The sequence below is a fragment of the Leptonychotes weddellii genome, chromosome 1 (assembly GCF_054177405.1).
Source record: "Leptonychotes weddellii isolate Sample4059 chromosome 1, ASM5417740v2, whole genome shotgun sequence".
Lineage (NCBI taxonomy): Eukaryota > Metazoa > Chordata > Mammalia > Carnivora > Phocidae > Leptonychotes > Leptonychotes weddellii.
Window position 1 is genome coordinate 16,359,360 of NC_138369.1, and position 26,247 is coordinate 16,385,606.

At 55.7% G+C, this 26,247-nt stretch overlaps 1 protein-coding gene across 1 annotated transcript in view; it reads left to right on the forward strand.

The window, feature by feature from the left end:
* MAPKAPK3 (MAPK activated protein kinase 3) overlaps positions 1-17,558 on the forward strand; it is a 26,521-nt gene extending 8,963 nt beyond the window's left edge. The window contains exons 3-11 of the mRNA XM_081818550.1: positions 8,304-8,443; positions 10,025-10,089; positions 10,556-10,635; positions 12,502-12,625; positions 13,826-13,901; positions 14,235-14,359; positions 15,036-15,121; positions 15,391-15,471; positions 16,154-17,558. Of these exons, the coding sequence (XP_081674676.1) occupies positions 8,304-8,443; positions 10,025-10,089; positions 10,556-10,635; positions 12,502-12,625; positions 13,826-13,901; positions 14,235-14,359; positions 15,036-15,121; positions 15,391-15,471; positions 16,154-16,306 (930 nt within the window). The 3' untranslated portion in view covers positions 16,307-17,558. The remainder of the gene's footprint in view (positions 1-8,303; positions 8,444-10,024; positions 10,090-10,555; positions 10,636-12,501; positions 12,626-13,825; positions 13,902-14,234; positions 14,360-15,035; positions 15,122-15,390; positions 15,472-16,153) is intronic.
* The last annotated feature ends 8,689 nt before the right edge of the window (positions 17,559-26,247 follow it).

Here is a 26,247-nt window from a genome sequence, read left to right on the forward strand (position 1 = left end):
GCTCCACCCCCTGCCATCAGGTGCTCTGGCCTTGGCCTGGAAGGGGGTTGTTTGGGGGCTCCTCTTCTTCCTGGGCTCCCTTGGCTGGGCTTCCCCGTCTTGTCTGCTCTGCCAGGTTCTGGCTCTAGAAAGAAAAGAAGAGGGAGAGAAGGAGCCAGGACCAGTTCCCTAGGGCTTACATCCTCATCAAGCACTCTGATTGGCAGTAAATCATCCATAGACCCCCAAATCCTTGGGGACAGAGTGCCCACGGCTGCATTCCCGGCCCCAGCTCTGGGCCTAGCCCTCAGGCAGGGCCAGTAAACATTGGCAGAAGTGGGGGAGGGATCTATAAAATGGGCAGGCCTCCCTAGGCATGAGGGATGAATCTTGGTTCCCAAAGACTCCCGGATGCAGAGGTGGCCATGTGTGAGCCGTGAGACCCCGAGAAGCCACAAAACCTCCCTGAGCCTCAGTCTCCTGGGCCACTGTTATAATAGCCACCAAGTGGCAGAGCCTCGTCTAGATCCCCAGGTGTGGGGCCAAACCCCACACACAAAAGGAGCAAAGCAGCTATCGGCGTGGTCCCCACTGCCTAGAAGCCAACAGATGGGTTCAAGTCCTGACTCTCACTGCCCCGGTGTGTGACTTTGGACAAACCACTTAACCTCTCGGAGTCGTAGTTTCCCCACAGTTAAAAGGATGATCCTGGCTCTTCTCAGGATATGGTGAGCACTGAATGAGGTGGTGTCTGTGATCAGATGCCGTGGCCAACACACCACTGGCCGAGAACCAGGGAGAGATAGCTGTCATGAAGGGGCGGCTAAAACGGATCTGACGCTCTCAGTCCCTGAGCACCCAGCTGGGGCCTGGGCATTCGGGGTCAGTGGTATCATGTGAGCTGACCTCCCTGGAACTTAGCCTCTGAGGAGGAGAGGTGAATGGACAGGGCAAGCCGGAGGCCAGGGTACGGCCAGAACTTAATGAAGTGAGGTCTGATCTGGCACGAGGCCAGCTAATCCATAGCTGCAAAATTGGTTCCATTAGCTCCTTTAATGAGCTACAAAAGCTGGGGAAATGAGTGTGTGTGAGAATAGTGGCACATGTCAGAGGCTCTCATTCGAAACTGTGGCGAAAAAGTTAGACTTGACACGGTCAGCAGCTCTCTAAACAGCACTGGCGCCCTCGGATGGGGTGGGGTTGGTGGTGGGCGGGGGGCACGGCCCTGGCTTTATAAGGAGACACTGAGGCCAGAAGGCCTGAATCCTGGACTTGAGGTCAATCTATACCGTCCCATCCCTAAGGCTGTGGCCTCGGCTCTGAGTGGACAGAGCAGCTCGTGAGGATCAGGGGCCGGCCAGGGGCCAGGGTGAAGTGTGTTGGAACCCCTCACTGGTGCTAGCCGCACAAGGCAGGAGTGGTCTCAACAGCTGGCTATAAAATGAATTGAGCTTCTCCAGTGGTGTGTCTCTCATAAAAGCAGAGCTCTGTCTAATGGGAAAAATAATCCTAAATAATCAGAACTGGGAGCCCGAAGGGACCTTAGACATGGCTGAGTTGAATGCTCTTGTCAAGGAGGGAGCGTGGTAGGTTCAAAGGGCTTTTTCTTACCCATGACCTCTCTCTGGAGAATAGAGGTTTCCCACAACGAACAAAATGGGAGTTGAAGACCTGTATTTTCCTATACCATTCCATTCAGTTCTGCTGCCTGAGTGTTTGGCATTGAATGGGTGCACCACAATGCAATCGAGAGCCCAGAAATGCAGCTCTTCAGTGTTCTGGGCTGCCCTTGCCTGAGGCTGGGATGAGGCCCCCACGTGGGAGAAGGGGTGTCGTGGGGGGACATACCGGTCCTTCCGCCTCTCTCTTCTCTGTACTCTGGCACAGGACAAAGCTGGAATCCCCAGAAAGTAGAGGGTCTGTCGATGTTACCTCGGGCTGCTGGTGGTCGTGCCAGGCTACCATGCCACGTGCCGGCCTCAATTTTTAGGAGGGAATTTGTATCAGATAAGTTCATGCGAATCCTTCTGTATCTTGCAAAATTATTATTGAAGGTGTTGTCGGAATGTTATACTTTTCCCTCATGTAAGGTCTGATGTTAAATCCCTTTGAGAATTTGGTCTTGAGGGGCTCCTGGGTGGCTCAGCCAGTTAAGTGGTTACGCATCTGCCTTGGGCTCAGGTCACGATCCCAGGGTGCTGGGATCGAGTTCCGTATCCGGCTCCTTGCTCAGGGGGGAGCCTGCTTCTCCCTCTCTCTCTGCCGTCCCCCAACCCCCCCCCGCCCCCACCGCTTGTGTTTTTTCTCTCAAATAAATAAGTAAATAAATAAATAAAATCTTAAAAAAAAAAAGAATTTGGTCTTGGAAAAAGTTCAATGAATGTCTGTGCTTCTCTTCATGGGGTGATAAAAGCAGCAGAACCTATCTGGTTTCCTTCTTTGCCAAGACTCCCAGGAAGCTCAGAATTAAAAGATGTCCTCAATTACAGTTATGAGCTTACATGGGTTTCTGGTACATTTTATTTTTCTCTGTATTCTAAAGAGAATCTGACGTTTTTTGTTTTAGTCATGCTTTTAGGGTTATAAAATGCCTGAACTCCTGTTGTCAATGAGTAGAGCAGTGGAAATAATGAGACTTAGAATGGCTCACTGGGCAGTGAGAGCACCTGGATGCCTGGCCTCCAGGAGGTTCTCTTTGCTGTAAGGATGATGTCTCTCAGGCTGTGGGTTGTCATGAAATCTGGAGTAAATATTTCTTCATTTGTTAGTGCTTTACTGATGGGAGAGATTGCAAGCCAGCTCTCTTCCCCCGGAAGGAGTGGGTGTTCCCACAGTGGCCACAGAGCAGCTTGGCCTGGGCTGCAGGTTAATTGGCTGGGAGTATGGAGGTTGGGTGAGGGGAGGCTGCCTGTCCAGGCTGGTGGCCTGGGGGCCTCCTGTGTGTGAGACAGATGGGGAGACTGTGAACACTTTTTACTTGAGAAGAGCCCGGCCCTGGGGTTAGCTGGATGTGGACACTAGACACATGGGTGAACATAAGGGCCTGGGTAGGTGGCCCTTCTGGGGCTGGGAGGTGGCTGGAGTAGGGTGTTGGGGGCTTGTCCCAAAGCTGTGTCCTCACAGAGCCGCCACAGACATCCCAGTTCCATGTGATGCTCTAGGAAAGCGGATGGAGTGCTTTTACAGCTCTGGGCAATGTGAGGTGATGCAGGAGACAGGGCCTCAGTGGGAGAGGAGGTCTGGGTGGAGGGGTCTGGGCTTGGGCAAGGCGGTCACAGGGTGAGTGGTGGCAGCAAGACCGCCAGTCTTTCTTGGGCGCCTCTCTGTGTCCAGTACTCTGGTAGGCACCGGAGAGAGAGAAAATACTGGATGAATGAATGGACAGATGGATGGGTCCCACTCTCTGGGGGTTCAGAGTCACTATTGCAGGGGTAGGAGACATGCATGCCCACGGCCCCCACCCCCATGCTCCCTATACCCATGCACCCCCAGGACACACCCCTATACCTGCCTGTGTCCATGTTCCTGTGCACCCCACCCCCTGCGCACCCACACCTGTGCACACGTTCATTCCAGAGCAGGTCTCCCGAGGCCTGTAGCGGTAGTTTTGGTTGGTGCCACCCCATCCTCTCATTTCCCCTCAGGGAGGGGTTGTCTGGACACTCTCTTAAAAGTCCCTTCTTCTCCTTGTTCAGTCTTGCCACACTCCGGCTTGGTGGCCCCAGGGCTGTGACTTCATCTTCCTGAACCTCTCTTTCCTCAGTCTGTAAACTGGGGTTGCCAGCCCCGCCCGGCTCACCTCACAGGGCGGTGCCAGCATTCCCATGAGATGAGGGGGGAGACTGTTTTGTAAACTGCAGATTGTTTTCCAGTCCAGTGTTGCTCTCGCTTTCCCCGCTCCTGGACTGGGGAGCTCCTCCATCCACATGTGAAGCCTGTCCTTGGGTGGGGCAGGATGCAGCATGCAGGGAGGGAGGGGGCCTGGCTAGTCCTGAGCCTCCCATTCTGCCTGGTGCTGCTGGCGGGGGGCGCCCATGGGCCCCTCGGCCTCAACCTTTGTTGGGGTCCACTGGCGGGGTTGCCAGGGGTCTCGGCCATTCGGCTGTAGGCTCTGGGGGCAGCTTGGAGAATTTGTCAAAGGAGAGCGAGGGAGAAGGGAGAGGTTGAACCTGCTTCGTCAAAGCCTGAGGCTAGAGCAGTGTCGTTTGTTCAAAGAAATGTCATCTCAGATTCGATGTTCATCTAACTTCACTGGGGGCCCACACCTCAGTACAGCCAGGAGCCCCTCCCTTGGGAGAAAGCCAGGGTTCTGCCTCATGGGTGTGTGGGTACCTGCTGGGCGCTTCATGGAGCTGCCCAGGAGCCATCACAGACCCTCAGCTTTGGTGGACCCCTAGGGGGCCCAGGGGACATGCGGTGGGAGTGAGGTTAGGGTGGGGTCTGCCAAATTGGCTCGTCAGAAGGCTATGCCATCTTCTTTTCTTCCCAGCTGTGACTGGGAACCAGGTGGCGCCCATCTGTTTCAGGAATTTGGATATGGGTCTGTGGAGCCTCAGGGACTGCTCCATGGGGGCGGTGATGGGGGAGGGGGGCTACAGTAGTTACTTTGCAAGGAGCCCCTGACCAGAGGTTTCTGTTCCTCCAATCTAGCTCAAGCACTGTAGCTCAACATTAGAGAAACAGAGGCCCAGAGAGGCAAAGGAGCCACCGAAGGTCACACTGAGAGTGAGAGTAGAATCTGAGCCTCCTATCTCCTAGCCCTGTGCTCATTTCCATGCCTGGGAAAATGGGGCTCTTGCTTGGGGACATCTTTTATGAAGGGTTGTGTGCACTCATGTACCTGTGTGAATGAAGCCAACGAATTGCCATTTATAGCAATGGCCTTGTGGGCTGGAGCAGTCAGGATGGGCTCCTTGGGAGAGGAGGTAAAGTCTGGTTCACCAGGGAGGGTGGGTGAGGTGGAGTGGGGAGCAAGGTCGGCCAGGTTGTCATGTCTCTCGTTGTTGAGCCTTCCTAGGTCTTCCTCAATTTAATCTTATTCTGTCCTCATGATGGGTTGTGAGTGTTTCTTCCTCTTAACCCCACTTCATAGATTTGTTCCATAAATCTACAAATATTACATCAGCCAGTGCTCTGTGCCAGGCCCAGTACTGGGACCCAGGGATGACCAGGCAGGCTGGCGGTGCCCTTGCCCTTCCTTTGCCTCTCTGGGCCTCTGTTTCCCTCCAGCCTGGCTGGGGCACCAGCCACGTGGTCTGGGACCAGTTAGTTCCCCTTGCTGTGCCTCCATTTCTCAGCTAAGGAACGGGGATAATGAAGCCCCTTGCTCCTAATATTTATGAAGTGTTCAGAACAGAGCCAAGTACATTGAAAGTGCAATACTTGTATGCGTGTGTTTGTTTAAAGAGTTATCAAAGGAACACTAATTGTAGGTTGTGAGCCGGCACTGCACAGGAGGGAGGTAAAAAGGGCGATGATGCGGGAGCTCGCTGGGAAGCTGGAAGTGTTTCTGTCTTGCTGGGGGTGTGGGTCATGGCGGGGTGTGCAGCTGTCAAAACTCATTGAGCTGGACTCTTGAGACGTGTGCATTTTACTGTACGTGAAGTGTACCTCAACCAACAACACACACAAACACACACACATATATATATATATGTAAAGAAGAGTTGAAGGGAGAATGAGGGATCCTTGAGGTCCTCTTCAGTCAGGGTGGTCAGGGAGGGCTTCTGAGAGGAGGTGATACTGGGGGGACTCCTGGAAGAGGAGAAGGCTCTGGCTATGGAGAAGGCAGATGAGGAAACTGAGGCTTAGGAGGTTTGGGGCCACACTCAGGGCCAACCTGAGGGATCAAGAGTGACAGCCCAGGAGGTTTCTTGGCAGCTGGGCCTGGGCTCTGGCCCCTGTGATCTCCCCTGCAGGGAGGCCAGTGGGGACATTTACTGTGTTTTCTGGGGGCAGCCCTCTCCCCACCCCTGTGCCTGTTCTTAGGGTCTTGGCACTCAGAAAAGGACAATTTTAATCCATGTGGGAAATGGGTTCCTAAATATGGACTAAGTCGGGTGGGGGGCATTCGGAGGTTCCAGCTCAGGGCAGCTCCACCTGCTTCTCCACCTCAGCAAAGACAGGGCACAGGCCCAGGCCATAAGGCCTTTGGGGCCCTCCTTGGCCATACACTCCCCTCCTCCTCTCCCTCCCACACCTTCCTTCTAGCACCATGTCCACCCTCCCACCCTTTGTTTGTTCAGGAGCCCAGTGTTTTCTGCCGGCCCTAGCCAGGAACCTGCAGGCCAACCTGCCCTGATTTGCCCTAAAGCTGCCTTCAGCCTGGTGGGAGGTATAGAGGCAAAAACCCTAGAGGGGAGGTGCTGGGAGGTCTTTCCAGAGGAGGGGACATCTGAACTGAGCCCAGAAGCTTCCTCAAAAAGAGGGCGTTGACCCAATGGAGAAGGAGAAGGGCAAGAGTGTACGTGGAATAGGCAGAGTGAGGGCTGTTCGGGTCAGCAAGTACATCATTCTGACAAGAATGGGAAGGGCTGGGGGCAAGGGATAGCAGGCAATGAGAGCAAGACAAGCCTGAAGGCCAGGGGAGGAGGTAGCCATTATTTGGAGGAATGGGGGTGGGGATTTAAAGAGTGGGGACAAGGATAGGTGGGGCTTGGGACCCCACTGGGAGGTTTCCAGCTGTGTACTTGGGAGTTTTTGAGAGGAGAGAGAGGACTCGGGTGTAGGGGTGAGATGCCAGGAGCAGGGCGGAGTGAGGAGGGGATCCAGGAGCCAGCCTGGAGAGTCAGGCCAGACTGGGGAGGAGATGGCAGGGGGGCAGGGAGAAGTGTAGGGAGGCCATGCAGAAAAGGGTGCAGAAGAGACAGAGCAGGGAGGGAGGATGGTGCATCTTGGGTCCTGTGGCTAAAGACTGGGGGACCCCTGGCTAGAGCCACAGTGGGGGTGAGCTGGTGTGGTGAGTGGGGGTGACTGAGCCCCTGCCCCCAGCACCGTGAGCAAGAAGCTGGTGCTCAGGAGCTGTGTGGTCACGGAGCTGAGGATGTTCTGGGAGGCAAGGGCAGCATGAGCAAGGGACTCATGGTTTCCAGGCTGGGAGTCTGTCCACAGCAGCCTCTATGCACACCCCCATCCTGGACTGCTTAATGGAGCAGGGACCCCCAAAACTGGTGGAGGGACTTGCCCGGCTTCTTTCACCCCCAGGCTAGGGTCAAGGTGAGCAGCTCCAGAGATGGAGGAACAGCCACGGGGCAGCAGATGCGAGAACCTGCTGACTTCCTCCGTGCCTCAGTCTACCTCTGCCTAGAGAGCTTGGTCCCAGAGTCTGCCCCACACAGTGCCCTGGCAGAGGGGAAACCATCCTGCAGACGAGGAGACCAAGGCCAGGAATGGCCCAGGGTCCTGTGGGGGCTGAGCAAGATGAAGCTGCTCTGAGCCCCAGGCTTGAGTTCTGACCCTGGTCCTCAACCCTGATCAACTAGAAAACAAATGGGGCGGGGTCTCAGGTGAGCAGCGCTGTGGGAGGATGGCTTGTCCTGCTGTCCGCATTCTGGACCACCTCACCCTGCATGCTGACTTTTCCTCCCCTACACCTCCTCCTCTGAGCAGGACCTCTGGGGCCTTGCTCGTTTCTGGTGATTGGCCTTCTGGTTGGCGGCCATAGCCTAGGGCTGAGTTAACCTGAGCAGGGATCCTGATGCCCGCGCACCCACTGCGTGCCTTGCCGTGATGCATCCTGTGGGGATGGCTCCGTTATGACTCCATTTTACGGAGTTGTGGGCTGTGGCTTGGAGCTGTGAATGTTCACCTGAGGTCATACTGAGTCACTGGAGGAATTCAGCCCCAAACCCAGGCCTCACCCGACCAGGCTGTCACCTCCTTCAGCTAGGGTCCCTCCTGCCCCCAGACTCTACCTCTGGGTCTACAACTCTTATGCCATCCCATTGGAAAAATGCAGTTCCAGGGATGTGTGGCCCCTGGCCTGGGGTCTCACATCTGATGTGTGATTTGTCTACAAAGCCCGCGCAACTGCCACTTGACTTGCAGCCCCCAAGAAGGGAGGCAGGGCTTCTGTAAGCAGCCTCTGAGCCTTTCCAATTGTCAGCCACCTCTCAGGGCTTTCTTGTGGTCATTGGACCACAAGTCAGAGAGACCTGGATTTGAATCCTCATTCTGCCCTCCATAAGCTGGGCAAGCTTGGGCAGGTCACAGGCCTCTCTGAGCTTACATATTCTTGTCTGCCACGTGAGGGCGGTGACACTAGTGGGGGGCTGCTGGGGAAGTGGGCTGTGTGCCTCATGCTGTCTGTGCCTACCTGCCCTCAGCTCCTGTATGACAGCCCCAAGGCCCGGCAGGAGGTGGACCACCACTGGCAGACCTCGGGGGGCCCTCACATTGTGCGCATCCTGGACGTGTATGAGAACATGCACCATGGCAAGCGCTGTCTCCTCATCGTCATGGAGTGGTATGCTGGCCCACCCTGCGTCGGGGCCTCATCGGTACTCCTGTGGCCCCCAGGCTCCCACCCTTCTTCTAGGGGCCCTCTCCGCTCTCAAGATAGCAGCTGCGGGAGGCACCCCAGCCCCTGAGGAGTAATGGAGGGCAGTTGCAGGCCTTGCCCATGGAGCTGTGCAGCTGGCCACAAGGCCGTTCCGTCTGTGTGGGAAGGGAACTCCAGGGGCTCCAATATGGCCTCCGTGGGTGTGCTGTCACTCTGTGAGGAGGGGCTGGAAGAGGGGTCAGAGAAGGCAGCCGAGCCCTGAGCATGTGATGCTGGGCAAGGCCCTGCTCCTCTCTATGCCTCAGTCTCCCCCGCTGAACAAGAGAGGGTGGGACAGGGGTGCCTGGGTGGCTCAGTCGTTAAGCGTCTGCCTTCGGCTCAGGTCATGATCCCAGGGTCCTGGGATCGAGCCCCGAATCGGGCTCCCTGCTCGGCGGGCAGCCTGCTTCTCCCTCTCCCTCTGCCCCTGCTTGTGTTCCCTCTCTCCCTATGTTTCTCTCTCTGTCAAATAAATAAATAAAATCTTTAAAAAAAAAAAAAAAAGAGAGGATGGGACAGAGTGTCCATGCCCCAAGGAGTTCTATGAATTCATAACACCTTGTCAGAGATGGACTGTCCATTGCTTTGAGATGGAGGCTTCAAAGCCTCCTACCTTGGGAGGAGCAGGACACACACTGTCACCTCCACCTTCTCCTTCCTACCTGGGTTTGGGCTCCCGTGGTCCCAGGAGACCACGGGGTAATCCAGGAGCCAGCGGCCTCTTCTACCTTGGGCTTCTCCCAACAGCACTGTGGCTCAGCCCTAGCCTTCCTCAGATGCTGGGTCTCGTGTCTGGACCTCAAGCTCCTCCCCATCCACCTTTAAGCAGCCCTCATCCTATAGGTTAGCAGCCCTTGAGTCAGATTTGAGGTTCAGATCCTGGCTCTACCACCAACTAACTGTGATTTTGGGTAGCTCTTAACCTCTCTGAATTTCTGTAACTGCCACATAAGACGTGGAGGAAGATGTTAACGTGCTATTCGCCCTGTACCTGACTCCATTCTCAGGGCTCCACGCGTACTGCTTACTCAGTTTGCACAACTCTGTGACACTGGTGCTCTAAATCCCATTTTACAAAGGAGGAAGCTGAGGCGCAGAGAGGTAAAGGGACCAGGCCAGGGTCACATAGCGCTGTAGGTGTTCAGAAAACAGTGGTGATGATGATGACAATTGACATCTCCTCCCTTATTTGAGGGAACTGAGACTTGGATGAGGGTTGGGCTGCCCAAGGCTCAGCCAGGTGGGGGCAGCCCCGTGGGAATACAAGCCCCCCCCCCCCCCGCAATGATCTGAGGACCTGAGCCTACCCTAGTTCTAAGAGTCCAGATCAACCCACCCAAGCTGATGGCCTCCTATGCACCAGGTTCTGCAGGGCACAGGGAGGCTGCCCGTAACCACTTCCCAGGGGCAGGGTGGCCGGGCCTAAGCTCTGGGCCCATGATTCAGGCCAGGAGCAGGCTGACACCTGATTCAGGGGGCCCTGCTTCTAGTCACTTTCTCTTCTAGCATGGAAGGTGGTGAGCTCTTCAGCCGGATTCAGGAGCGTGGCGACCAGGCTTTCACCGAGAGAGGTAGGTGTGTACAGCAGGACCAGAGGGGGCATTTGGTTTGAGACGGGCCGCACAGAGTTGCTGTGTGATGCTGGGCAAGGCCCTGCTCCTCTCTATGCCTCAGTCTCCCCCACTGAACAAGAGAGGATGGGACAGAGTGTCCATACCCCAAGGAGTTCTATGAGTTCATAACACCTTGTCAGAGATGGACTGTCCATGGCCTTGGGATGGAGGCTTCAAAGCCTCTTGGTACCAACCAACACTTGAGCTGGGAAGAGGTGGCCCAGGCCTGAGGAAAGAGGTCCAGGTGGGCTGTGACATCCCCAGAGGAAATTAGGATGACTGGGGTGGGGGTATAGGATGGGTCCTGGGTAGCAGGACTGCTCTCACCATCTTGTGCTGTTCCAGGGGGGATGATTGGGTGGAAGCCCCAGGCTACCCGACCTTGGCCTGGCATCACTGGCCCTTCCTCTGTCTGTGTCTGCAGAAGCTGCAGAGATCATGCGGGATATCGGCACTGCCATCCAGTTCCTGCACAGCCAGAACATCGCGCACCGAGATGTCAAGGTGAGGCTCAAGGTTAGGGGACCAGAGAAGGGAGTACACAACCCCCAGTGGCTCCCAGCACCCACTAGATGGAGGCAAGTTTCCTTGATTGGCATTCAAGGCCTCTGTCCCCTAGCCCAGACTGCTCTTCTCAGCCACTTCTCCCATGGTTCCAGCATACTCATCCTGCCCTAGCCAGATGGGTCTCCTTGTTTCTTTCAAACACTGTGTAATCCCAATAGGCTTTAGAACAACTGAGTGCCTACCTCAAGTCAGTAGGCCCTGACAAGCATCTTGTTTAATCCTCACATAACCCTGTGGGATCGTTGCCATTACCCATTCTACAGATGAGGAAAACAAGTCTCAGAGAGATTGTGTCTTGCCTAAGCCTGCGCAGACGCCACACCGGTATTCATTCATTCATTCTTTCAGCGAGGATTTTTTTTATTTTAAAGATTTATTTATTTATTTGAGAGAGAGAGAGAGGGTGAGGGGGTGGGCAGAGGGAGACAGTCCTTCAAGCAGACTCCCCGCTGAGCACGGAGCCATCCCAGGAGCCTGAGATCATGGCCTGAGCTGAAATCAAGAGTCAAAGGCTCAACCGACTGAGCCACCTAGGCGCCCCCAATGCCAGCATTTTCAGGGAAAGAAGCCGTTAGCTGGGAGGCAAGGAGGAACGAGCAGAGGTAGTCCCAGTTCCTGGGCCTGCTTGCCCTTTCAGTGGATGGGCTTCAGACATGTTCTGGAGGCTCAGCTCTCCAAATGTCCTGTGTAGGGAGGGCTGGGTCCTAGAGGTCATCAGGACCAGATGGGGAAAACGCGACCTGTGTGAGGCACCCCACGTGCATACGCACGTACGTGCCAGCCACCATAGAGCAGAATCTGCGAGTCCCGAGCCCGCTGCCCCAGGCCTGGAGCGTTACCCTGAGGCCTGTTTCGTCCTGAGACTGGGCCGAGAGTTGCTGAGGGCCCAGCTGTGGCATCAGGTTCCTCCTCTGGCTGAGTACCACCAGCCCGTTTATCCCTTGATTCTGGGTACACGTGGAGCCACGACAAACTCACCTTCTGAACCCTTGCTTTATTTTGGCCCTGCCTTCCTTTTTTTCCCCAAGGAGAGAACAGTCTTCTGTAGAGGTGACTCCCTTGTATAGACTAAATGTGCTTTCCTGTTTTCACCCCAGTCCAAGGTCGGATAATCTCAAATAGAACCAGAGAAAAGGCTTTCACTGGCCCCAAACTGGAACTCCATCCAACACCCTGTCCTTCTACCCCAGCTCTGCTTGAGGGTCCCCCCTTTCCTCCATGGCCCTAGGTCCTACCCATTCATTAAAAACCAGCTTCAGGGCTGCCTCCTCCATGCAGACCTCCTCACTGTCCTCTCCTCTTAGGCCTCTCTGTGCTTTGCAACCAGGAAGAACTGCTTCTGTGCAGCGCCTGGGGCCTGAGGGGCAGGGGCCTTCTCCCCGAGTGGCCTCAGGTGGGCTGCCCTGCTGCCTTGTTCTGGGTTGGGTACCGGACAAGTGCTTGGCAACATGAGCTGCCTACCTTGCCTGGAATCCTCATTTTGGTATTTCATGACAGCATCACCAACTCAGGCTCTGAAGTTCCTACTCCTGGGCTCTCTGTGGTACTTAGCTCTTCTTAGCTTTGGCTGAACACCTGCCTCTGTTTCCCTTCTGCGAAAGGAGGCATCACCTCTCAGCCACCTTGGTCTTCTCCATATTTGACCTACATTGTTGGTGACCAAGGCCCAGGTCTTTTTAATGAGATGGAGCTGGTTCCTCCTGAATTGATTGGGCTGAAGGAAGTCTGCCTGAAGATCATCTTGGGAACTCTTCCCCCACCTGGTGCCTAACTTCAGACCAATGCTTTATCTTCCTGGCCCAGCCTGAAAACCTGCTGTACACGTCCAAGGAGAAAGATGCAGTACTCAAGCTCACTGACTTTGGCTTTGCCAAGGAGACCACCCAAAATGCCCTGCAGACACCCTGTTACACTCCCTATTACGTGGGTGAGTCCTTGGGACGTGGTTTGTACGTCCCTACCCCCACTGGACCCTGTTGCTGTGTGGGGCAGCCCGTGGGTTGCAGAAGCCAAAGGGTTAAAGCCCAGTAAGGAGGGAGGGAGGGATTCTGTCTTCGTGGAGGCGGTGATGTGGGGGGCCGGAGGCTGCAAAAATATTCTCCCAAACTTCAGCTTCTGCTTTTGAAAATAGATCCAGGAAAATTCTGGCTGTGGCCTGTGAGCTGAATGACATCACAGCAGCTCTAAATATATACGTGATAAAAGGCTGCCATCAGCTTGGGACGGAGCCCAACCGCGGTTGTTTTTCTCCAGTTTTTATCTTTCTGGGATTCATATTCAGAAAGTAGGCAGGCCTTTCCTATTACATTAGAAGGATACAGGGCACCAGCCCCTTGTCTCCAGGGCGAGGGTCCCTTAGGCCAGGGCAGGGATAGGACTTGGGGGTGTCACATACCCATGCTTCCTTCCTTGGAGAAGCTCCTTGCTCCCTTATGAGCAGGTAGCCCAGATCTGGAAAAGCCCCTGCTGAAGGTGCTCCTTATCCGAGAGGCGTGATGACTCGCATTACAGAGGGTCTTTCCCCTCAGGGGAGACCTTCCAGGAGAGCTGCTTAAGGAGTGGGGAGCCCCCAAGACAGCCGAAATGGTATCCTGTTTACCAGGACGTGTTTTGCAGTATTTTGGCTCAGAAATCTTCTGGCCTACCCATCTCATTGCACAGGTGGGAAGAACAAGGCCCCATGGGATGGTAGCCAAGCTGAAAGCAGAAACCAGAGCCCTGCCCTGGCCCCTCCTTGCCCGTGGGCTAGGATGTGCATTCAGGGGGACAAGGGACACGGGGCTGCTGGGGGGAGGAGGCCCTCTTGCCTATGGCAGGACCCCACCAAATCCCAGACTGGCCTTCCTCCCCTTCCTCCCTCACCAAAGGCCGATAGCGGCCCAAAGAAGCTAGGAGGCTATCATTCCTTACAGCCCAGCCTAAAAGTGGGTTTATTTTTTCTGGGAGCTGTTTTTCCTCCCTCAACTTCACACACATGCTGCCTTCCCAGAAGGTGCCAGACACCAGTCTGCTTTGCCCCGCCCCCCAACCCAGGTACCTGCTCCCCACCTTGCTCAGGCTTCAGGCTCCTGTCTGGGCTCCAAGACCCTTGGGGCTGAGAGCCCTCCTGTGCCCTCTGCCCTGGTAGCTCCTGAGGTCTTGGGTCCAGAGAAGTACGACAAATCATGTGACATGTGGTCCCTGGGCGTCATCATGTACATCCTGTGAGTACCACGGCCTCTGCCTCCTACACCACCGCCCCCTGCTACCCTCAGTCCCACTTCTGCCTCCTCTCCCCCAACCCTTGGTGAGGGGCTTGAGTGGGTCATTCTTCATGCAGGCTGGGGACACCCCTCTTTCAGGGTGCCTGAAGGTCTCTCCTTGCCAAGGGCAGATGGCATTCCTAGGATGAGCCCAGAGTCCAGAGGGCTGGTCTTCTTGCCCAGGTGGCTACCTTGGTGGCTGCCTGTCTTCCCAGTCAGGGATTCGGGGAGGAGAATGGGTCCACCCTGGCGCTGCCCTCACACCTGTGCCGAATGACCTCCACTCTCTCCCAGCCTGTGTGGCTTCCCGCCCTTCTACTCCAACACGGGCCAGGCCATCTCCCCAGGGATGAAGAGGCGGATCCGCCTAGGACAGTATGGCTTCCCCAATCCTGAGTGGTCGGAGGTTTCTGAAGATGGTGAGTGAACCTCTCTGCCCCAGCTTGCTCTGCTGGACCCCATTAGCCTTCATTCTGGGACCTACCACATTGGTGTCAAAGCAACCTGTGTTCAAATCCTGGGTGTGTGACATCCCACATCCCATCTCCCAGCTAGGGACCCTAGGCAAGTCATCCAAACTTTCCTTTTTTTTTTTTTTTAAAGATTTCATTTATGTATTTGACAGAGAGAGACACAGCGATAGAGGGAACACAAGCAGGGGGAGTGGGAGAGGGAGAAGTAGGCTTCCCGCTGAGCAGAGAGCCCGATGCAGGGCTCAATCCCAGGACCCTGGGATCATGACCTGAGCCGAAGGCAGACGCTTAACGACTGAGCCACCCAGGCGCCCCAAGTCACCCAAACTTTCTGAACCTCAGTTTCTATATCTGCTAAATGGGCTCAAAACTTGCCTCCTCAAAACATCCTCTAACTCCTACCCCTTCTTAGTATTTCCCTTTTGGGGACCACAGACAAATTTGCCCTGTACCCATTCTCCATGGCTGCTTAACGAGTTACCCCCAAACACGTGGTGGCTTAAAACAAGAAACAGTTGTTAGCTCACTGTTTCTGTGGGTTAGGAATTCGGGAGCCCATGCAGAACTGGGGCGACTGGCTCTGAGGAACTCTGCAGCCTCCCCACTCCCCTGTCTTCCCCAGCCAAGCAGTTGATCCGCCTCCTACTGAAGACAGACCCCACAGAGAGGCTGACCATCACACAGTTCATGAACCATCCCTGGATCAATGTGAGTGCCTCCTTGTCCTGTGGCGGGCAGGGTGGCAAGCTGGAGGGGGGGCTGTGGGCAGGAGGGTGGTGGCTCCGGAGGCCCTGGTGCAGGCCACAGAGACGCAGCAGGACCCCGCCGAGAGCCTGACTTTGCCCCTGCTCCAGTCCGGCTCCTTCACCTCCCTGAGCCTTGCTTCCCATATCTGAGACCAGGAGAGAGGGTGGGGCTGGGGAGCCAGGGCCGTCTCCAGTGCCTGTTCTAATCCAAGGGTTTGGGGCTCCTTCCAGCAATCAATGGTGGTGCCACAGACCCCACTCCACACGGCCCGCGTGCTGCAGGAGGACAGAGACCACTGGGATGAGGTCAAGGTGGGTGGACGCTGTTGCTGTCTCAGTCTCCCAGGATTTTGGGAAAAGGGACTCCAGGGTGGTGGCTACCAAGAGCCTGGGTCATCATCCCCTCCCCTGGGGTGAGAGCCCGGGGTGTCACAGACTGCACCAGGGGTCCAGCTGGGGCACCCAGAGCACTGGGCCGCACTACTACATTCAGGGTGGTGCTCCTGGCTCACTGGGACTCGGGGCCGGGGGCTCAGTGAAGGAAGGGGCTTTGGCCATAACCCCCCTTACAATCTACATCTGGGAGGGTGGTCAGCCTGGTTTCAGCATAGGGGACAGCAGCTCAGAGCCCCAGGGCACCCCAGGCCCAATCTTCAGGCTTTAGTGCCCTGTGTGCCCCACAAGTTGGTGTCCCCTGCAGACCTGTGGTTCTTAGCAGGTGACATTGGTCCAGGTCCCTGACCTACTTACCCTAGGTGTGGTCACAGGGAGTCACTATACTTTCTGTGCCTTGGTGGATAAGCTCAGTGTCCACCACAGAGCACTACAGTGTGGATTAGGGGACACAAGGGGATGGCCCAGTGCTAGGCGCACAGTGGGCGCTCAGGCAGCAGAGCTGTTGCCGCCCTCGTTGACATTAGTAAGGGGCTGGAGGCAGGAGGGTGATGGCTCTTGAGGCCAGTCCGTCCTGACCTCCACGGACATCTGTCACCAGGAGGAGATGACCAGTGCCCTGGCAACCATGCGTGTGGACTACGACCAGGTGCAGATCAAGGACCTGAAGACCTCTAACAACCGACTGCTCAACAAGCGGAGAAAGAAGCAGGCAGACGGTTCCTCAGCCTCCCAGGGCTGCAACAACCAGTAGCACGCCGGGCCTTGGATGAGGGCCTTGGATGGGCCGGGCCTCTCAGCCTGGGGACAGACAGGAGCGTGCTGACGCCCCGGGTCACTGTTTTTAACAAAAGGATCATTTTGTTGTGTTTTAATTTGTCACTTAGAACTTCAGGATGGGGGACCGTGACTCCAAACCTCCTTAGAGAGGGAGGCCTGGAGTTAGGGAGCCACCTGCCCCAGCTGCAGCGCCTTTGGCCAGAGCAGCCTGAGTGAGACGTAGCTCTGTTGGGCACGCTGGGGCATGGCTTTAGACTTCTAGGCCACCGGCAGTTGTGGCGGGCTTCCCTCCTCCCTTGGAGACACCGCCCTGTAGGGTGGACAGATGGGCCTGGCCCTGGGAAAGGCATCTGGCCATGGGTTGCCATGGTGACCAGGGACCGGCTTGCTGTCTGTGAATGCTGAGTGAGAGAGCAAGGGAGGGAGAAGGGGCAATGGGGGTCTGCCTCTGCGTCCTTGGGGCGGCTGGTCTCCTTCACACTGCTCCACCCTCTCAGGCTCCCTCCCTTTGGTCTCCTGAGGCCCATGGTCAGTTTGCCTGCCTCGCTGGGTGGTCCAGCCCTATCTTGCTGCAACCCCATCCCACAGGGCCCCTGGAGCGCCCTCCCCGCAGGGTCCCTGGGCCTAGTGATGCTGTTACTACCCCTTACCCAAAGAGTGGCCTCTCATCTCAGGGGAGGGTGGGAGGTATTTTTAACCCTTTTCTACTTTGGAAAATGTCACTGTGACACAAGCCAGTACAGTTCTCTTGCCCCTACCCACTCACCGGTTCCCAGGCAGGAAAGCTTCTCTGTAATGGTTCATCCTCCACCTTGTCCTGGTTGATGGCAGGGGCTGCCTCCTCGTGGACTTTTGTGAGAGTGGATGGCTGGGGGCAGGACCCAGGGGCTCCCCATTAATCAGGGATCTCTTTCTACACTCTGGGTCAGACTCCAGGCAGTGGAGGGCTACTGAGTGATGCTTAGAAGGTCTGGTTCTGGGTCCCAGCTTTGGCCTGAGTCGGAACAGAGAGGATCCCTTCCTTGCTGGTCTAAGCTTACCCAGTCCCACGGCTGCCCCGGGTAGCCTCAGGGTTCTCAGTGCCTGATATGGGCCCGACAAGTGCCTGACATCCAGCCTGGTCCCTGACCTCTCTCTCGCTGGCTGGGAAACCCTAGCCCACATCAGATAGGAAAACACTGCTGGGTTTTACATGTAGATAGTAATAAATACCATTTTGGCGTTTCCTCCTGGTTCCTGGGTGTCTCTGTCTACACGAGTGGACAAAAGTGGCCCAAGGGCAGCTGCTCACACCTACTAGTGATCCCCCCCTTAGGCCTAGTAAGCATGCGGGCTGGCTCCAGGGCCACTGTGGCCTTGCCGGGCGTGGACAGGTCAGACAGAGAGGCAGACGCATGGCAGCTTCCTCATGCCACCAGCTATGGGGCGCCTGGCGCACCTTGTGTGTGACACCCACCCCCGGGCCCCGCGTGCGCCAGCGTCTGCCCACAGCGGCCACCCCCAGCTGCATGCCAGCCTGCTGAAGGGCGGGCGGAGAGCCTGCTGCAGCGCTGAGCTATTTTCAGAAGCTGCCAGATTTCATTTGGCAGCGAGAATATCGGGGGGGGGGGGGAGCGGGACGCTGGAGACTGTCTTTTGACTATTCCTGCTGTAGAGCACCTACAGCCTTCGGGAGCCCTTGCGGGCAGCCTCGAGGTGGGGCCTGACTGTGGCATATTCCCTCAGCTCCTATCTTGAAACCTCCCAGTTTCCCAAGAGCTCAACTAGCACCTGCAGCTCTCCCTCCACCTCCTGTCCCCTCAAGGCGTGGGGGAAGGGGTGGAGATGGTAGAAGGCAGGGAGAAGCCAGCACTCCTGAGATGCGGGCTGCTTCCTAGCTTGGCGACCTTGGACAAGTCCCCCAGCTTTCCCACCTCAATTTCCTCAACTGCGATGGGGCGGTAGTGCCCACCCTAGGGAGTCATCTGGGGGATCCAGGCAGAGGATGCGTGTGAGGTGCCTATCCAGGTGCCTGGTGCATGGCTCGTGCCCAGGACCCACTTGCCACCCCAGCATCCTTAGCCATCAGGAAGGAGAGAAGTACCTGAAGTTGCTAGAGGGAAAAGCAACCCCGCCCCAGATCTATCTCTGGGACTTTCCGCCCCCCAAAGTCAGGCATTCGCCACCCATGGGGTTTTACTCCCAAGGGCCTGCTCCCAGAGCAGCATCACCCGGGTTTCCTGAACCTCGGGCAAAGCCTTGGGCTTCAAGGAGGGTGGCCTACGCTTCTGAAGGGCCCCTGGGCCCCCCAGATGAATTCTGGGGACCTCGTGGAGCCTGTGGTTCAGACCAACCCTCGCCATGTACTCTGCCCAGTGCAATACTGGCCAGATGCAGAAGCAGATTGTCTAGTCACAGAGCTGCAGACAGACTCCCTCGCTGGGCCCTGAGCACCCACGGTGCTTGAGCCCCCGCGCTGGGTGCGAGGAAAGCAGCAGGGAAAGCTGCACGCAGGGCTCTCACCTCAGGGAGTTCACTCTCCTCCGGGAGAAGGACAAAACAGCAAACAAATGCTACCAAATCTCAGGCTCGAAATGGTCTATGGAGGAAGGGCGTGGCTTAAGAAGGAGGTGTCACAGGGCCTTTTAAAGCCAAAGAGGGAACTGATGCAGCTCAGTGGCTGGGGAGGGTGTCTGATAGTTTATAGGACTGAAGGCAGAACTGCAGGGACCTGGACCAGAGCCTTGGGGACAGAAGGACTCTACACCCCTCAGCTCTGCCTGTCTGTGCTTCTCCCTGGGGCTGATCTTGATCTTCTGCCTGCACCGCCTTCTCACATCCGAGACCGCGGCTTCCGCAGTTCCAGCAGGGAGGCATCTGCCAGGGGCCTACACCCCAGACCCAGGGAGGGATTCTAATACTTGGCCCATCGCTGTTGTGGGGAAGGGGAGGTGGCTAGCTTGGTGGGGGTGCAGCAGAGGGAGTTAGCAAAGGAGAGGGTTGGAAGGATTGCTCCCATATCTGCCATGTCTGCTCGGCCACTTCCAAGAGCTGAAGAGACGTGGGGTCCCCTGATCTCTGGCATCAGGTACAGCTCTCATAAGCCAGGGTGAGGAGGCTGGGTGCCTGGCCAAGTCACACTATTTGGGCCTCAGTGTGGCTATCTGTGAAATAGGAGCAAACCCCTGACAATCAGATGGAATTAGGTGAACCCCAAAAAGCTGTGTGGCCACTTGTTCTCATCAGCCTGTTCCGACACAGGCATTTACTTGGCCACCATGCTGGCGTCCCTGGAAGTTTTCAATAAAGAATCCACGACAGGTGTATTCACATGTGTGCATGAGTGAGTGCACGTGTGTGTGTGTGTGGGTATGTGTGACATTGCTTCCCAGTGCTTCCCAGGGATGCTCCCCTGACCCAGCTGACAGCAGAGTTCTCTGTCTTGCAAACCTGGTGCTGGCTAGCCTCCAGCAGCCTAGCTCATTGCTATTCCACACCAGCCCCTCTCTGTCCTCGATTCAGCCCCTCCACCGCAGTGCCAGAATTGAGCCTGGAATGCAGGCTGCTGCAACCTCTGCAGGGGGCTCAGTGCTCCCAGGCCTCCTGGAAACTCTCTCTCTCTCTGGGAGGTGTGGGGAGGGGGCATAGGCCCTGGGATAGCCATCTCCAGACCTAAGTTCCTTGGGCTGAGCCTTCGCATCTCTAGTGGGTCCTTGCAGCTGCCTTTAAACCCAGCAGGGTAAAATTATTCCCTTTGTCCTACTGGGCACCCAACATATTCACCCCTTGGAATCAAAGGCAGGAAAGGGTCTGGAAAGTCCACCTCCCTCCCTGAGGGTGGGGTGGGGTGGGGTTATTTAGCTTAGAGCCAGGATATCTGAGCTTTGGTTTACATGAGGATTTGGGCAAAGCCGTTCCACTTTTTGAGGTTCCCCATCCTCATCAGTAAAAGGAGACATTGATCAAGCAGGGCCAGATCCTTCCGGCACCCTGGGCAGACATGCTGCCACCAGTGGAAGGTTTTCTTACCCCTTAAATGGGAGTAATCCTCACAAGGGTGGGCAAGGCTGTGGAAAAGGGGAGGGGGCAGCCAAGTCCAAAGGGCATGGTCAGCAATGTTGCCCAAGTGTCTGCTAGGCGACATGCCAATGTGCCAAGACTCTGCTAGTCCTGCCTTTTCTCTGTTTCCCATGACCAGGAGAAAGCAGCTGGAGGCTCAGGGAACCAGTTTCCCAGGGCTCAGAGCATTTTGTCAAGGCAGGTTAATTGGGGTGTGGGGCCACCTGCTGGTCACCCGAGTGAGCATTCAGTAGATGCCTACTGTGTACCAGAGCCTGAGGGAGCCATGGTCCTGCCTGGGTGGAGGGGGAGGCCACAACATCGTGATGAATAGCTACTGTTATTAAGTGCCTACTGTGTGCCAAGATGGTGCTGGGACTTTACATGGACCATCTCAGTCCTCACATTCCCATCTTACAGATGGAGAAACTGAGCCCCAAGCTCTCAGCCACTGCCCTCTCTGCTGGAGAAGGTCAGAGGGGACGACCATGGAAGGATTACCAGAACGCGGTGACATGTGAATTTGAAGGGCAAGTCAGATTTGGAAAGACAAAGATTTAGGGAAAGGGCATTCCAGCTGGCAGGTAGAGGGGGAGGCAAAGTGAGGAGGCAGGAATGGGCTCAACCTGCGTGAAGAACAGAGAACAAGTAGGTTTAATGGGTGAGAGGCAGCCATGGCAAGGAGATCTCTCAGTTTTTCATCCCATCTCCTACAGGAAGGCAGAGTGGGGACCCCAGGGGTGAGGCACTGGACACCTGGTAGCCTCTCCCTCTTAGCACTCCCAGGGCACTCTCGTGTCTTCCCCCCTCCCTGCGTCCATATGCGTCTCCCCTAGAGATGCACCCCATGTTTGATGCTAGTTTGTCAACCTGTTCACCTCCTTTTGCTGCCGTGGTACTTCCAGGTGGTTCCCATGTTGCTTGTCAGGGGCCAGATCTTTTCACACCTACTCCCCAGGTCTTCAGGATGTGGTAGAAGAGTCCTAGGGCCCTCCACCCCTGCTTCCAACAGAGCTATTTCGTGTATTGGAGTTTCTTCTGAGATTTGAACAAGAGTTTATATGCTTAAAAAATGTTATGGACCATTGAACTAGACACGTAACAAACAATATTTATATCAAATCCTGCAGGTAGGCATTATGATCCCATTTTACAGATTGGAAACCAAGGTTCAGAGTGGCTGAATGGCTTGCCGAGGTCCATGACTGGGCTCTGACGTGGCAAACGGACTTCAAGATTGTCCTTTTTCCACTGTCCCTGCCCTTGGAGAGTCCAGACTCCACGGGGACAGGCAGCGAGCAGCTGCCTGCACTGTCTGGTGGGCTGCAACCAGGCGCTGAGGAGGAGCAGAGGTGACTGGTGATCATGGCTCTTGGAGGCAGGCTTACTTTCCTCTTTCTTGTGGGGAGTTCAGAGAAAGTTAGGACAAAGAGGAAGTGATGGGGATGAGGAGGCATTGGGGAGCCTACCTTATCCCCAAATACCTGCTCCTGTGGAAGGGGCAGTGAGGATAAATCCGCCCCCCGCCACCCCAGCCTTCATCTTTGTTCACAGCAAGCCAATCAACTCTCAGATCTGGCCAGGATTCTCTGTGTAGGAACTCGGTGAGTTCTTCAGCCACCCCATGGAGCAGCCCCGTGTGGAGACCCTCCCCAGTACCTTCACTTCCAGCTGATGGGACTTTGATTCATGGGCCGTGTCTCCCTATCTGGGCTGTTGGGGCTGCATGGAAGGTCTCAGGGCCCACCAAGAGAAGGTAAGGTGGGTGAGAGGGCTGGGCTTCCCAGCTCTGGGCTCAGCCTTCCAGTCACATTTTGAGCCCATGTTTTGAGCACCTAGAGTGTGCCAGGAATGTCTCATACAAGATCTCCTTTACATTTCTTTCCTTCCAATAGCCCTCCTAGGCAGAGGTTATGCCCAGCTTGCAGACAAAGTCACTGAGGCTTGAGCAGCACCAGGATAGAGTGCCCAGGTTCCTATATGTGGTATGTGGCAGGGCCAGGTCTGAACCTGGAAGTATGGGGCTCTATATTCCTCTCCCTAAGAGGAAGGCTGTCCCTGTCCAAAGAGTCCCAAACCCAGCTGACCGCTTCCCTGACCTGGCCTGGCTGGAGGTGCCACAAAGGTGCCCTTCTTTCCCCTGGTCTTCTCTGCCCCCGGCTGCCAGAGGAAGGGCTCTTGGGGGTGACCTCCCATGCCTTCTAACCCCTGAACCTGGAAAGGGAACGCCAGTCCCCTCTCAGGATGGTTTAAGGTCAGGGCACCTCCCTGAGGATGAGAGAGAAGTTGGGCTGCGTCACACAGCCTGGGGTCTCCTCCCAGCTCTGTTCGGTGACCTTGGACAACTCCCTTAATTTCACTGAACCCATCTTTTCATTAGAACATGTGGACAAGTGACACCTGTCCTCTGGACTGTGAGACTGTGCAAGGGGAGGCACAGAGCTCTGTAGAGCTCTCAGCATGTTTCAGGTCCTGAGAAATGTCCTCACACGAGAGACTGTGGGGTCTGATGGTGTCCAGGAAAGTGTTGAGTTTCAAGCTAAAAGCCTTTAGAAAGCAGGCTGTTTTGCTGGGAGAAGCTGCAGTCAGAGCTCCTGTCTGATTGAGCTGCCCACCTGCCCTTGGGGCCTCTCTCTCACTCCGAAGGTTCCTGTCAGGCCAGGGCCTAGTGGACTGTGCAGAGGAATTGGCCCGGGCTGTGGTGGGAGACAGGTGAGGTAGAGGAGGCTCTGAGTAATGGCAACCAGGCAGGTCCAGAGAACTCCTCCTCATGGGGTCATGAATGGGTCCTGTGGGACATAACACTGGTCACTACACCAGATGAGGGGATGAGCTGACTCAGAGTGTCTAATGCAGGCAAGCCTCTCTGGGCTATTGGGAGGGGCATGCTAAGCAGTTGGAACTCCTTCTTTAATGACAGAGCTCATAGCCAAAGTGGGGTGACAGACAGAGATAGGAAGGTCAGGGAAGGTCTCTGAGAAGGGGACACTCAGCTGAGGATGAATGACAAGGAATTGGTTGTAAGAAGAGCAGGAGGAAAGGCATCCCAAAAAGAGAGAATAGCAAGTGCAAAGGCCCTGGGGCTCAAAAGACTGTCAAGTATCTGAGGAGCAAAAGTGAGCACAATATGCCTAGAGAGTGCTGGTCTAGTTCAGCCTCCCTTAGACACAAGTGGGTGTGTGGGCAGCCTTATGGAGCACCAGGAAATAGAAATTTTGGAGGTGTCTTTCTCTAGGCTCTGCCACTGACCATCCAGAATAGGGTCTGGCGCAGGGTTCAGGACAGTTTAGACAGATCTGAATCAGCCCTCCCTGGGCCCTTGACTCTATAAATAGAACATCAGCTCCTGAGACAGCTTTAACATCTAATTGTTGGCAATAAATTGAGTCCACTAAAGTGTGGATATAAAGCTTGCTGGGGTTGTTAACATCAGAAAAGCCAGTAGCCGAGTCTGTTTCCACACAGATTAGATGCAGTAAGATATAATTTCTCTCTGGAGGCAGATGCTACAGAGATAGGGTGCAGCTCCTGGGCCCAGGAGACAGGGCTCGATTCCTGTTAATGAGCTCCTGTAACTGGGATTCACTCTTATTGGAGTTATGTGACTGCTCAGGTGGGAGATCCTGGGGTGGGGGGTGTGCAGAGATTCTCAGCAATAGTCGCTTACCATAATCTCAGCCAGGGGAAGAAAATGCCCTCCTCTCTCCAGACCATGAGTCAGTGCAGGCCACCAGCCTGGGCTGGGAACAATGCCAAGGGATGAGGGGACCCCAAGGTATTCTTCCCAGGACAGGCACCCCACCCTCCCATGCCTGCCCTTTAGGGCTTGACCCTGGAAGATTTTCTTCTTTCTGTTGCTCTTGAGATCAGGTGGGTTTTCTCAGTTAATTCTGTGGAATAAATCCTACCCACCTGAAGCTGGGAGGGCTGCCTGGAGGTGACAAAGGTGGAGTGGGTAGGAAGAGGTTTAGGAGAAGGGCAGGCAGCCAGGTTCTGTCCTCTGGGAAGAAGGAGGTCAGAGGTCAGCTGGCTCATCCAATGCCACACAGAAGTTAGTAGCGAAGCTGTGAACAAAGGAAGGCTCCCTGGAAATGGCCATAAAGTTGGGGGTGCAGAGGAGAGCATCAGGATGGGAGGAGCCTAGAAGAGCTTGTGGGTTCCAGCTTCAGGGCTTCTCAGACTCCGATTATCTGGAGGGCAGGTGGTGCCTCTTCTCATTTCTCCGTGTGCCCTCCTGGATGGGCCAAACCCAGCCCTCCAAGGATGGAAGTGGATCCAGGGCCAGTGAAAGTCAACACGGGTGTGGTTCAGACACGGTTTGGAGAGAAGTTCTAGGTTAGATCCGAGAAGGTCAGATCTGGAAAGTGCCTTACTGTACTTAATTCCCATTTGATAAATGAGAAAGTTGAGGCTCACAGGCCAGCCTCTCAGCCTAGGTGCTATCCCCACACTGCTACCCCTGCCTGTCCACTGGTTTGCCCAGGGGCCCTTCCCTGGCCTCAGAGGTCTCTCTCTCGGCCCTCTGGGCTCTTGCCTCCTGCAGAGCTCTTTTCCCCTTTCACTTGCTCCTAATAGGACTTTGTCAGCGACTTGCTTGGGGTTTCCGTGGCTTTTACTTAGGCTTCCCTTCCAGGGGCCTTCAGGTGAGGGGAGTGTCAGTGCTTGGCACTGGGAGCAGGGGTACAGGGCTCTGCCAGGGGCATGCAGAGAGGGGCAGGTGTGCGGGGAGGCTGGTCCTGGGGGCACCAGGTTGCTCTGGCCTAGGAGCCTGGAGGCCTAAAGGGGTTGGGGGGGCTTCCCTGTGCAGATTCTGCTGGAGCCCAGGGGCCTTCTTTGAGTCTGAGACCTCTGGCTCCTGAGCTGGCTGCTGACATCCCCCTCTCTGCCACTCCCAGGACTGGGACTGCCTGAAGGCTGGACATGTAAGCAATTTCCTAGCTGTGCCTTGAGAACAGAGAGAGCTGCAGCTATGGAAATGTTGGAAGCTGTGGCCTGTTTGATCTGGAGTCCTGGCTTTGGGGCTGAAGGTGGGACTGCTCCCTGCAGGCTCCTTCAAGGTGGAGGCTCCAGAGAAGAGAACCTGCCTCAGCCTGGATGGCACCTACATTTATGACTAGCTCCTTGAGTGACCCTGCTACTCAGCTTGGTTTGGGGACCTTGACCCCAGCTGGCCACCCCTAGTGCTCTCTCACTGGCCAGTGGTTGCCAGCACCAAGGGCCACTGTCATGTTCCCCACTGCTCAAGAGGCCCTTGGGATTCTCTCTGCATCTGGGCAAGAGACCCCCGATGTGGGCCACATCCTTGAGGTGGACGGGGGTGGGGGTGAGGGGAAAGCCTCCCTTCCTGCCCTCTCCCCCAAAGTATCTTCCACAGCTTCCACACTTCTCCCTGTGGATGTCACAGGGCTAGGTCCAGCACTGCCTATTCCAGGTTCTGCAGGAGGTTGAAGGCCAACCCCTCACAGACTGGCCACTGCTCTTTCCTATTATAGAGAAGGGGTTTGGTGTCAGGAAACACCTGGAGCTTGTGGCTAGCTGCCATGTGTGATCTTGGGCAAGCCTCTTTCCCTCTCTGGAATCTTAGTTTTCTTGCCCATAAAATGTCCACAAGGGTGCTCCACAGGGTTCTTGAGAGGATTCGATGTGAGAACGTAGGAGAAAACACCATAATCACAGAGTCTGCTGCTCCAAAAGTTGAGATAGTCCAACTCAACAGGACGGAGCTGGGGGCTCTGGACTCTTTCTAGAGTGGGGAGGAGAGAAGGGTCTGGAGGGGAGGTGGCAACTGATCTGACGAGAGGGCCAGGGCAGCTAGGAATCCAGAGGCCCCTATGCCTTGCCAAGGGTTCTGCAGTGCAGACACTGAGGGTGATGTGC